General features: G+C 42.4%; 1 protein-coding gene across 1 annotated transcript in view; it reads right to left on the reverse strand.

The window, feature by feature from the left end:
- PRORP (protein only RNase P catalytic subunit) overlaps positions 1–12,747 on the reverse strand; it is a 103,294-nt gene extending 90,547 nt beyond the window's left edge. Inside the window, exons 1-4 of the mRNA XM_004612160.2 lie at positions 12,653–12,747; positions 10,982–12,335; positions 7,535–7,582; positions 6,397–6,529 (exon numbers count right to left, since the gene is read on the reverse strand). Of these exons, the coding sequence (XP_004612217.2) occupies positions 6,397–6,529; positions 7,535–7,582; positions 10,982–11,967 (1,167 nt within the window). The 5' untranslated portion in view covers positions 11,968–12,335; positions 12,653–12,747. The remainder of the gene's footprint in view (positions 1–6,396; positions 6,530–7,534; positions 7,583–10,981; positions 12,336–12,652) is intronic.
- Positions 12,748–12,762: the final 15 nt, after the last annotated feature.

The raw sequence follows: 12,762 nt of genomic DNA on the forward strand, positions 1-12,762 counted from the left end.
TCAGAGATCACTCCTGAGCATAGAGCCAGGACTAGCACCCAAACAATGCCAGGTTCACCCCCGCACAACAGCCCTCATCCCTCCACAAAAAGAACTCAGGTGGAGACCAGGATTTTAGAACTTTACGAGTTCTGATCTCCCACGCAGAACCCTACCAACATACAAGCAAGTGACAACAGAAGGGTCTAAACAAGATAATGAAGAGTTCAGTTAATTCACATCTTTCTGTCTGCAGCTGCCATTGCAAATTAAAAATAAATGCATACATAAATAATACCTAGATTAGATCAGCTCTTACCCTGGTATTTCATTAGGGTCATATGTGCTATCTTAAATCTGTAGTTAGAGAAACACCAGAAAGCCTCTCTTCTTGTCAATCAAAGAGATATTATCAGCAGAATAAATAATCTGATACAACTTCAACTTTAGAAACTCAATTAGATGTACTAAAGGCAATTTACCTTCCTTCAATTCTTTTTCAGAAACCAGAATCCCATGTCATTAAAAGTGTTAAGACTTTAAAAAGCACAGGAGCATGGGGAATTGAGGTTAAAATGTCGTTCAAAATGAGAGGACATAGTGAGCTATTAGCGTCCCTCTTTAGAACTGTTTATTTTGACCAAAAAATATTTATTATTAATAAATGTTACTTTTGTTCTGTTGTATTTGGTGCTGGAGATGAAACCAGGGCTATACACACATAGCATTTGCTTTTATCACATCCCCAGCCCAATTAATATATAGAGTTGGGGGCTTGGGGGATACATGCAAGGGGGTCATTTCTGCTTCAGAGCTTGATGGCTGTACCAAAAATGTATGACAAAATTTAACTTTTTAGGGGCTGGAGCGATAGCACAGCGGGTAGGGCGTTTGCCTTGCACGCGGCCGACCCGGGTTCGAATCCCAGCATCCCATATGGTCCCCTGAGCACCGCCAGGGGTGATTCCTGAGTGCATGAGCCAGGAGTGACCCCTGTGCATTGCCGGGTGTGACCCAAAAAGCAAAAAAAAAAAAAAAAAAAAAAAAAAATTAACTTTTTATTCAAATGCTTTGTAGGAACAAATCTATTTTCCGAACCCATTACATTATCTTCATTCATCCATAAAAGTTTATGGCGCCAAAGAGACAGTACAGAGGCCATATAAGGCTCATGCCATGCTCTGCATGTGGTCAACTGTGGTTCAATCCCTGTCACCAAACCCCTGTCACCACTTGTTTTCCCAAGCACTGATGACACCAACTAGAAGCAAACCCCCCCTCCCCAAACCAAGCCTTCTACAGCTCCCCTCTACCCAAAGCCCCCAAATAAGAGTGGCCAAGAGTTAGCAGTCATTAAAGTAGGAGCTCGTTATACTATTCTATCTACTTTTGCCTATATTCTTCCTGAAAAAAAAAAAAAAAAGAGATTAAGCAAAGAACTGAATTCACCTGGGTACCTGATGTTGCATAACCTTGAAGACACCCCTCCACACCAGAACACACCAGGTGTGTGGTGCTGCTAATGTAGAGGGGAAAAAAAGAAGAAAGAACTGATGTCCGGGCTGGAGCTCATGCTTTGTAAATTAGAACTCCAGGTTTAGATCCGGGCATGGTATGATCCCCCAAGCCACCCCCAGCACCACCAAGTGTGACTACAATTTTATTTATTTATTTTGCTTTTTGGGTTACACCCGGCGATGCACAGGGGTTATTCCTGGCTCTGCACTCAGGAATGACTCCTGGAAGTGCTCAGGGGACAATGTGGGATGCTGGGAATCGAACCCAGGTAGGCCGCGCGCAAGGCAAACACCTGACCCGCTATGCCATTGCTCCAGCCCCTCCAATTTTATTTTTAAAAATTTAACATTTAATTTAAAATTAATATTTAATTTAGTATGTTCTTTTTTTTTTTTTTTTTTTTTGCTTTTTGGTTCACACTTGGCGATGCACAGGGGTTACTCCTGGCTCTGCACTCAGGAATTACTCTTGGCGGTGCTCAGGGGACCATATGAAATGCTGGGGATCAAACCCAGGTCGGCTGTGTGCAAGGCAAATGCCCTACCCGCTGTGCTATCGCTCCAGCCACTGTTCTTTATTTTTTAATAAAGAAAAGAAAAACGAGAAAAAATTTAATATTAAACTAGTACTATAACCTAGCTTCAAATTCAAGTTGGTTTTTTTTTTTTTTCTCTTTGGGTCACACCTGGCAATGCACAGGGGTTACTCCTGACTCTGCACTCAGGAATCACCCCTGGCAGTGCTCAGAGGACCATATGGGATGCTGGGAATCAAACCCGGGTCAGCCACGTGCAAGGCAAACGCCCTACACACTGTACTATTGCTCCAGCCCCTCAAATTCAAGTTTTGATCTATATTAACATCTTCTCAGTTACCCTGACATACTTAAATCAGTAGTAGTACACACATATTACATGTAGCTACATTCATATTACATGTAGCCCTGCTTTATTCACTTAAAATTCTTACATTCAGTGTTCACTTGGAAGCACATTTACTAAAATTCTCACATGCAGTCCCTGTTTATCTACTATCACTAAACTACCTAAACAAAAATTACATAAATATCTTTTATTTTTATATTAAAAGAACTTCACCAAAAAAGTTTCCCACCAAATCTTTTAACTGAGTTGGTGAATCAGAAATAATCTTACACAGTACACTACTGCCATCTACTGGTTATCATATCTATGGGTAGAAAAAAATGGGACAGAAAAAGCAAAAATGCTAAAATTTTACTTCTGAATGAGGTTTACTCCCCCAAATTTTTTTGTAGAAAAGAGGCTACCACATACTAGGGTTCTTTGTACATAATAAACAATGGTTTGGGACCATGGCTCCACATTAACACTATTGGGAGCTTTCAAAAGTCCTGATACTGAGGGCAGAGAGACAGCAAAATGGGGCAGAGCACAGGTTTTTGCACGGGGAGACCCAAGTTTGCTCCCCAACACCACACTGTCCTCTGAACACCCCCAAGAGTGGGCCTGAAGCATGGAGCTGAGAGCAGTGCCTGAGCACTGCTGGATGTGGCACTTCAGAAGCTTGAGGTTATCTGGTGTGAGAAAGCAGAAAAGCCCAAAGAATAATGGAATGATTGCGGACTAGGGGACTAAACATGAAAAGAGACACAGGAGGTCAAATTTGGGACAATTTGAACATACAAAAAGAATACTGATGAGGCGCTGGAGTGATAGCACAGTGGGTAGGGCATTTGCCTTGCACATGGCCGACCTGGGTTCGATTCCTAGTATCCCACATGGACCCCGAGCAGAGCTAGGAGAAATTTCTGAGTGCATGAGGCAGGAATAAACCCTGTGCATCTCCAGGTATGATCCAAAAAGCAAAAAGCAAAAAAAAAAAAAAAAAAAAAAAAAAAAAAGAATACTGATGATAACCAACTGTGATATAGGAACTTTTTTTTTTTCTTTTTGGGTCACACCCGGTGATGCACAGGGGTTACTCCTGGTTCATGCACTCAGGAATTACTCCTGGCGGTGCTGGGGAGACCATATGGGATGCCGGAGATTGAATCCAGGTTGGCCGCATGCAAGCAAAATGCCCTATCCACTGTGCTATCACTCCAGCCCAGATATAGGAACATTTAGAAAGAGTCCTTATGTGCATGAGGAAAGGAAGAAAGGGAGAAGGGAGTAAGAAGAGACAACTTCAGTGGATAAAGCACACTAATAAGTGTGGAAGAAATGAAGTAACTAGAAAATCATCAATCTCTATGACACTAAAACACCAAATGAAAAGTTAATAGGTGACAGGAAATCTATACAGTTCTGAAGTATTTACTGCACAGACTACTTAATTCCTAATGACAAAAATCATAAAGGGGAAACATACCTTTTAAGTGGAGAGAGAGGCCCAAAGGATGGTCCAGAGATAGCATGCCTTGCATATGGCCCACCCTGGTTTTGATCCCCATGGTCTACTGGAGGGCCCCTAGCAACACTGGGGTGGCCCAGATAATCCCCAGCACCTCTGTATCTGTAATCTCTAATCCTTGTGACTGTTCTGCAAAGAAGGTGCCATCTCTTTTTTTGTGAGACCTCGGAGAGGTTAAGAAATTTTGCTAAGCCAGGTTTTTTAATAGCAGAACTAAGAGTAAGTTCATATTTATCTGTTTTCAAAAATCTGAGTTCTGATCATTAGACATCCCTATATTCATTGCTAAATACTAGGGTACTAAGAGATTTATAAGATTGTTTGATGTTCTTCATCAGATTAGAGAAAAGTGTGCACTGCACTTTAAGTTTCCATCTTGGGGACCAGAGCAATAGTAAAGGAAGTAAGGCCTTGTATACGGCTGACCCAGGTGTGATCCCTGGCACCCTGAGCCTCACTAGGATAAAGGCTTAATGCAAACTGGTATGGACCCCAGGCTACCCAAAAGATTAACAACTGTTAGACTAGATTAGTGCTTCCCAAAGTGGCTGGTACCACTGGTGAAAGTTGACGTACACTAGAATGATCCAACATGGGAAACAGTAGTCACCTCGGGTACAAATGGGGAGTACTTTCTGTTTGTTTGCTTTAAGAAGGCAGATTTAGGGGGGTTCTGCAGGATTTTTTTTTTCTAGGAAAAAATAGTAGTAAGGTCAAATATGTTTGGGATCCTCAGTTCTAGATGAAAAGTATGTAGGTATCATCTCTGCTATTTTTTTCTCTTTTTTTTTCTAGATTGAAAATGTTATTAAATAAAAAATTGGTGGGTGCCAGAAAGTACAGCAAGTAAGGTGTTTGCCTTGCACGTGGCCAACCTGGGTTCAATCCCTGGCATCCCATATGCTTCCTCCAGCACTGCCAGGAACAATTCCTGAGTACAGAGCCAGGAGTAACCCCTAAGCATTGCCAGGAGTGACCCAAAAAGAAAGAAAAAAAGGTAGGAAGAATATTAATTTGCCTAAAATAGAAAATGATAAGACACACACACTGTGACTCACACAATGTTGCCTCTATACTAAAACCTATTTCAGGAATGCTCAAGAGATGTTTGTTGAGAGATAAGGAAATTTGTCTAAACTTAATTTTAACTGCCAGAAATCCCAGAGGCATTAAAGCTGTTGCCAACAGTTGGCTATGAGGCATATATGGAAGAATGGATTTCTACCATAACTTTTCCTTTCAAGAGAAGCAATAGAGAGTAAAAGCAAGATTTTGGAGTGAAATTAGACACCTTGCAGGAATTGGTAAAATCTAATCTCCCAAACTCTCACTCACTCTCTCTGTAAAATAAAATGGGCTATCTAGTAGGGTGGTTGGAAGGGTTAAATGAGAAATCAGGTAAAGTTTATAAGGTACTTGGTGTCTTTAATAAATATTAACTGTCATTTTTATCATTAAAGTCAGCATAAATTGAAGATAATTTTTTTGTTTTGTTGTTTGAACAGCCAAGGATTGTACCCAGAACCTCACACATGCAAGGCAAGTGCTCTACTGCTGGCTTCCATCCAGGGATATATAATGGTTTAAGAGCCAAATTCTGACTACTCAGAGGGTTAAAAGTCTCTATATATGACCTAGGACTACTTTTAGACAATTCTAAGTGAAGATGAGAAGAAAAGAGCATTCCATGGAATGATGAGAAGCTTTCCCCTAGGAAAAAAAGAATTTTTCTGCTTCATTTGTTTTAGGAAACCAGCATAAAGCACTATAGATTTCAAAAATAAAGCTATTTATTACAGAAGAAGAATCTAATGCCATAATTGAAAATAGTTTTTTCAAGGTATCCTTATGTTCTTTTGACTAGAGAAATTGTGAGAAACTATAATGCTATATTGGGACCAAAATATAATAAAAATGTATTACACAAAAAAATATGCTTTTCTGGAAGCGCTCAGAGAAAAATAAGCAAATATCTTTTAGTTTAAGAGCACTTCTGACTAGATGAAATACGACTGACTTCAGATGACTGAATGATATTTTAGTGCAATCGGCCCTTTATTTGCAGCAGAGAGAAGAGGTGGGAGAGGACTTAGGCGACATTCAGCTGTCTTCAGAGCTTATTACTGGCTCTAGCAGGGATCCGGGGACCACATGTAGAGCTGGAGAATGAACCCAGATTGGCTGTATACAAAGCAAGTACCTTACTCACTATAGTATCTCTCTGGCCCCTTAACACAATTATTTTATGAAATTCCAAAGCAATCTCTCCTAATGGTTGGCAACTATGTTCAGAAGTCCAAACCTTGTCTACAGATTGTTTTCAGGAATCCAGTTTTACTGAAAGTCATGCTCTTTCTGCTATTCTTTGCACTACAAGAACAGCAAAGAAAAGTCACAATGAGATCCTATAGCTCATAAAACCTAAAATATTATTTAGCATTTTTCAGAAAATGAAGAATCTCACTGGTCTCTGCTCCTGACAAGCAACCCAAATTCTGGACTCACCTGAGGCGTTGTCTTTTTGTACTGGTCACCTCCATCGATCACGTCCTTCATGATTTTCCCCTGGAGATAGTCATACTCCTCTGAACTCAGCTGACTAGTCTCTATGGTTCTTCCACAGCCCAAGCATTGACCACTGCAAGTACAACTGATGGTGTTAGTGTCTTTGGAGAAACAAAAACACAACTTTTTCTAAAATGATTAATTCTACGACACAGAGAAGTTAAAAGGTAATTTTAAATAAAAGCACATTAAAACACTTGTGATCATGTCATGCATCTGATTTTTTTCATAAACTTGATAATATGATACATCAGTATTCTAGAAAACTCAAAAAGATAGCCAGGACTGGGGCTGGGGTGATAGCAGAGCAGGTGGGGCATTTGCCTTGCATAGTACCCAGGTTTGATTCCCAGCATCCCATATGGTCCCCTGAGCACCGCCAGGAGTTAATTCCTGAGTGCATGAGCCAGGAGTAACCCCTGTGCATCGCCAGGTGTGCCCCCCGTCCTCCACAAAAAAAAAAAAAAAAAGATAGCCAGGGGCCAGAGAGATAGTACAGTGAATAGGGTACTCGCCTTGCATGCCATCAACCAGGTTCTATCCCCAGCATCCCATTCGGTCCCCCAGCACTGCCAGGAGTGATTCTTGGTGCAGAACCAGGAGTTAATCCCCGACCACCACTGGGTGTGGCCCAAAGGAAAACAAACAAACATAACACAAAATAGCCAGCTGTATATTCAAATAAAAACTTTATTTATTTATTTTGCTTTTTGGGTCACACCCGGCATTGCACAGGGGTTACTCCTGCCTCGTGCACTCAGGAATTACTCCTGGTGGTGCTTAGGGGACCATATGGAATGCTGGGAATCAAACCCGGGTTGGCCGCATGCAAGGTAAACGCCCTGCCCGCTGTGCTATTGCTCCAGCCCCTCAAATGAAAACTTTAAAATTGTTCCTAAAATACAACTGGACCCCCATTCTCTAGGAGGCTTCCCACAGCACTTAGGCACATACAGAGACATGTTCACTTCTCCAAACACAAAGCATGCCATTTTTTTCTTTCTTGATTTAAAAATCATTAGCAACAAAAACAACTGTAGCTGAACCAAACAAATTAAGAACTAAAGTTAGCCTTTACCTTTTCTGAAGTGTAGTGAATTTTCCCTGCCATTGTTCTCCAGGAATGCTACAAAAAAGATAATGGAACAAGTCATCAGAAGATCAGATTCCTGCTGAGTCTTAAGATTATAACGGTATTTAGACACTCTGCAAGTAAGAGGTGAATGGTTTAGAAGAGGGGCTGCCAAACCATGGAAGGGCTCACTCACTGCTGCCTTGCCAGGTTGGGACTTTGCATGCTTTCAGGTTCCCTCCTGTCACCTGACCCTCATCCAGCCAGAATCCACTTTTATAGGGCCTAAACAGACATCTGTAATCCGTCTGCAAATCAAATCTAACTCTAACTTTCTCTATAAAATTGCCACATATTCCTTCCTATTTTAATTTCTCTCCTTCCCTATAGTACCACCCTATACCACTATTTTATTTTGGGGCCACACCAGCAGTGCTCAGGGGCTTCTCCCAGCACTAGGAACAATAAAGTGCCAAGGATGGAACCCAGGGATGAACCCAGGCCTCCTACAAAGCATGCATTTAGCCACCTCTCTCCTCTCACCAAATTCACTTACCTATCAGATATAACATCGTAATACATCTATCACAAATAACTCACAGGTAAGGCATTCGAAACTTATTATTTTATCATTCAATGAGTACTTTTACACACACACACACACATACACAGTTATTGATTCTACTGCATTCTTTATACCACCAGTTCTTAATTCAAGAATATTTTTATTAAGCCACAACTGGTTGTATTCTGGGGCTATGCTGGGCTCCGTGCTCAGAAGAAACCCCTGTCAGTGCTCCTGGGACCATAAGCAGGGTCAGCAGGATATAAGGCAAAAGTGCCTTACCCCCTATCTCTCCTGTCACTGTCATCCCGTTGCTCATCGATTTGTTCGAGCGGGCACCAGTAATGTGAGACATGTTGTTACTGTTTTTGGCATATCAAATACGCCACGGGTAGCTTGCCAGGCTCTGCCATGCGGGCAAGATACTCTCGGTAGCTTGCTGGGCTCTCAGAGACAGGCGGAGGAATCGAACACGGGTCGGCTGCGTGAAAGGCAAACGCCCTACCGCTGTGGTATCGCTCCAGCCCCTATCTCTCCTAAGCCCTTTAATTCAAGATCTTATTAGTTCTCATTCAAACCCAAAGCTGTCTCCCAGTTTCCAATCTTAACCTCTCATCAATCTTTCCTCATTGCTTTGGCAGTAAATTTCTATTCTTGTTGTTGCTGAGTTTGTTTTGTTTTATGGTCACACCTGGTGGTGCTTCTGGCTTCTGGCAGTGCACCAGGGGTCATATGTGGTGCAGGGGATTCAAGCGCTTTATGGCTTAGCTGCATGCTTTCTGCAACTCCAGGCAGAAGACTGGCTCTTGATAACAGAATAAAATCCAAAATCCTGGACATGAAAAGGCTTTCACAGGGCTGAGAAGTTAATTCAAAGGCCAGGGGTAAATGCTCTGTTGGCACTGAGACCCAGATTTGAACTCTGGTACCATATGACTCAATGTAAGTGTGGCTCTGCTGGTCCCTGAATTCCCAAAGGCCCAAAGTGCTCTTTATTCTCAGGCCCTAACAGTGAACTTCCCCATCAATTTGCTGAGTATCACTAGGATGCCCTAATCACTGTTTGGGAACCTCACCCCTGCACAATCTTAACATTTTGGCTCCTCCATTAGCATTCATTTAACATTTGTTCATTAGATACTTAAGCATGACAGTTACTCCCAAATTCTGTAAACATGCTATCTAGTAGAAAAGCAAGAGAAAAACAAAGGAGTGAATTTTCAGAAACAACCTGGAGAAAATCAGGGTGAAGAAATAAATAAAAAAGTACAGAGTCGGGGCTGGAGGGCGTTTGCCGTGCACGCGGCCGACCCAGGTTCGATTCCCAGCATCCCATATGGTCCCCTGAGCACTGCCAGGAGTGATTCCTGAGTGCATGAGCCAGGAGTAACCCCTGTGCATCGCCAGGTGTGACCCCCCAAAAAAACAAAAAACAAAAACAAAACAAAACAAAACAAAAAGTACAGTCACATGAATAAAGGGGGGAAAAAGCAAACAAGAGAACTTTAGAGCTAGTAATCAAATAACAGAAAAGCCAAAAAGGAACTGGAAGAATAGAGATAATGCCTGCATATCAAGTTTAGTAGGTTCCCCTCTAACCATCCAACCTGAAATGAAAAGCAGAGATTAAACAGAATACATATGCACATTATATCACTAGGTAGAAAGAATATCTGAAAACCTTTATACTAATATGACCCAAAGTCAGGGTCAGTTTCCTTGCTGTGAACTTGTCAAGAGAATCACTGGAAAGTTCTCACATTCTACTGGGATCAAGGTGTGACCCAAAAAGCCATCCATGTTTCCTCATTTGTTTCCTTCCAAAACTCTTTAATTTCCATTCTAGGTATCACCGTATCACTGTCACCCATTGTTCATCATTTGCTCGAGAGGGCACCAGTAACGTCTCCATTGTGAGACTTGTTGTTATTGTTTTTGGCATATCGAATATGCCACGGGTAGCTTGCCAGGCTCTGCCAAAAATTTTTTTTCATTTTATAAAAGAATATTTGCATAACTTGTTCATGCTATTCTTACAGAAGAAAATTTAAAGAGGAAATAAATCTTTCTAGGATAGAATCAGTATCATGATAAATTAATTCTCAGCAACTAACAGGGAAATAAGGTTACTTTTAGAAACAGATTATTGTGGACATTGAGGGGGCTCCCAAACAGTGCTCAGGATAGCAGGATGCCTCCCATGAACAGGGCCTGAGGATGCAGAATGCACTGCCGTGGTCCAGGACTGTCCAGTGTGCTCACAATCTTCCAAGGTTTGCCCACTGATGCTCAGTGGACCACATGGTGCCAGGGATGGAGTAGGATGAGTGAGTTGCAAGCAAAGTAGAGTGAACCTTTATCCATTACTATCTCTCAGAGCCTAGGCATGAGAGACATTGATAGTACATTGACAGTACAACGGGAAGGGCACAAGAGACATTGATAGTACAATGGGAAGGGCATCTGCCTTCCATGCAGCTGACCTGGGTACAATCCCCAGCATCCTATATGGTCCCCCAAGCACTGCCTGGAGTAAAGCACCGCCTGGAGTAATTCCTGAGTGCAGAGCCAGGAGTAATCCCTGAGCATTGGTAGGTATGATCCAAAAAGCCATCAATAATAATAATGATAAAAAATATACTTGCCGTGCACGCAGTCGACCTGGGTTTGATTCCTCTGCCCCTCTCAGAGAGCCCTGCAAGCTACCGAGAGTATCTTGCCCGCATGGCAGAGCCTGGCAAGCTACCCGTGGCGTATTTGATATGCCAAAAACAGTAATAAGTCTCACAATGGAGATGCTACTGGTGCCCACTTGAGCAAATCGATGAGCAACAGGATGATAGTGACAGTGACAATAAAATATACACATAAAGAAAAATCAAAATTACCTCTCAAACCATGTTTTTATACTGTGTGCAAGTGATTCTCCAGGATAGAGTCGATTATTTCTTAGATACAAGAGAATATCTAGTAGCTTCTTTGCATACTGATCATCGTTCATGCCTCTCCCAAAATCGAAGAAGGCTTTAAAAGTATCCAACACAGGAATAAGTTCATAATCTAACAATTCCTGATACAAACTCCAAGCTAAGTTTGCATCTTGATGAAGGAGTGCTCCCTGGATACAGTCATTATAATTGCCTTTTGAAGGCACCATGACTTTTTTGATGTTCTCTAGCAATAGCACTGCCTCTCTCCATCTGTCCGAATGAATTAAACCTCGGATGAGAAGAGTGTTGGCTCCAGATTCTAAGCTCTTGTATCGGGCTTTCATGATTTCATAGACGTCGATGACCTCTGATGTCTGCTTATGAAAGACACAGAGACACAGATACTTGACCAGTAAATCATAGCCTACAATACCACTGTTCTCTGCAGCTACCCAAGCCAGCAGAGACTTGGCCACATCCAGAGAGCTATGAGCGCGGACCATTTGTGTAATGATCCAATTTTCAAATTTAGCTTTTCCTTTAAAATCTGCCTGAAGTTTAGACCACTGCTCTGAAGTCAGGGGTTTTGTTGGGACCTGAAAAGATTTTCTTGACGGCAGCAAGGCCTGCTCTTTACTTGGATAACTATTCTGTGATCTCTTCTTAGCAGATCCAGCTGCAAAAAAATGGGGAGACTCAGAAGACACTTGCTTATTGTTGCCCTCATCTCCTTTCCTGAGGTATCTGGCCTTGGCAGTCAGCAGATTATTTGATTTGGTGTTTTGTGGAGATACTGTCTTACAAGAAAACCACTTCTTTTGGTTCTTGAGGCCACAATAGCGTTCCAAGTGAGCGAGAGAAGATTGTCCTGGCCCTAGTCCTAGGTATTGGTGACTTGTCCAGAGTTTAGGAAAGCTGCGAATGCTAGTGAAACAGAAATTCATGATGCAATGAATCAGCACCAGAGATCACTCCTGGTGAAGGTCGGGGGTCCATATGCGATGCCCGGGACGGAACCTGGGTCTGCCGTATGCAAGGGAAGAGCGTTACCCGCTACTATCTTTCGGCGACAAGTTCCAACTTCATGAGTATAATTAAGGGGTAAGGAAAAGTTCAGGAACAACTTTAAAAAGAAAATAGATTGATTTGCAGTTTCTCACAAATCAAGGCTCAGTTTTTGGGCCTGTAATAGCAACAAAGTCTGAAAAATTCCTTAAAAAGCGCTCTGATACATCCAATCTTGGTCACAAGACCGAGAACCAAGGGTCACGGAAGAAATTTCTGGTGCCTGTTAAGATTCCAATCTGCGAACCTGCGGGAAAAGCATAAGGAACACTTAAAATTTCTTAGATCACAGCAATCCTCAAAAAAGGGGCAGAACCCAATGGGAGCCTTGCTGAAGACGAGGAGTAATGAGAAAAACTGCGATCCGGAGCCCCCAGCCCCAGAACCACCAGAATCCAGGAGAATAGCGAAGGCCAAGTCCGGTGGCCCCAGCCCCGCAGATAACTAACTCGTACGATTAGGCTGGGGCGGGGGTTTACTGAAGCCCCCTCGGCTAAGGGAGCTCCAACAAGGGCACGACCTACTATGCAAGAACCGAACACAAACAAAGTTCACTCCATTTACCAGCTCACGCCGCGCTCGGATTCAATGCACCATAAACGAGGTGGGAACTACAGAGTCCACAATGCACCGCATCGTGAGCGAGCCTGAACCGGAAGCAGATGTTTCACGGG

The sequence above is a fragment of the Sorex araneus genome, chromosome 3 (genome assembly GCF_027595985.1).
Source record: "Sorex araneus isolate mSorAra2 chromosome 3, mSorAra2.pri, whole genome shotgun sequence".
Classification (NCBI taxonomy): domain Eukaryota; kingdom Metazoa; phylum Chordata; class Mammalia; order Eulipotyphla; family Soricidae; genus Sorex; species Sorex araneus.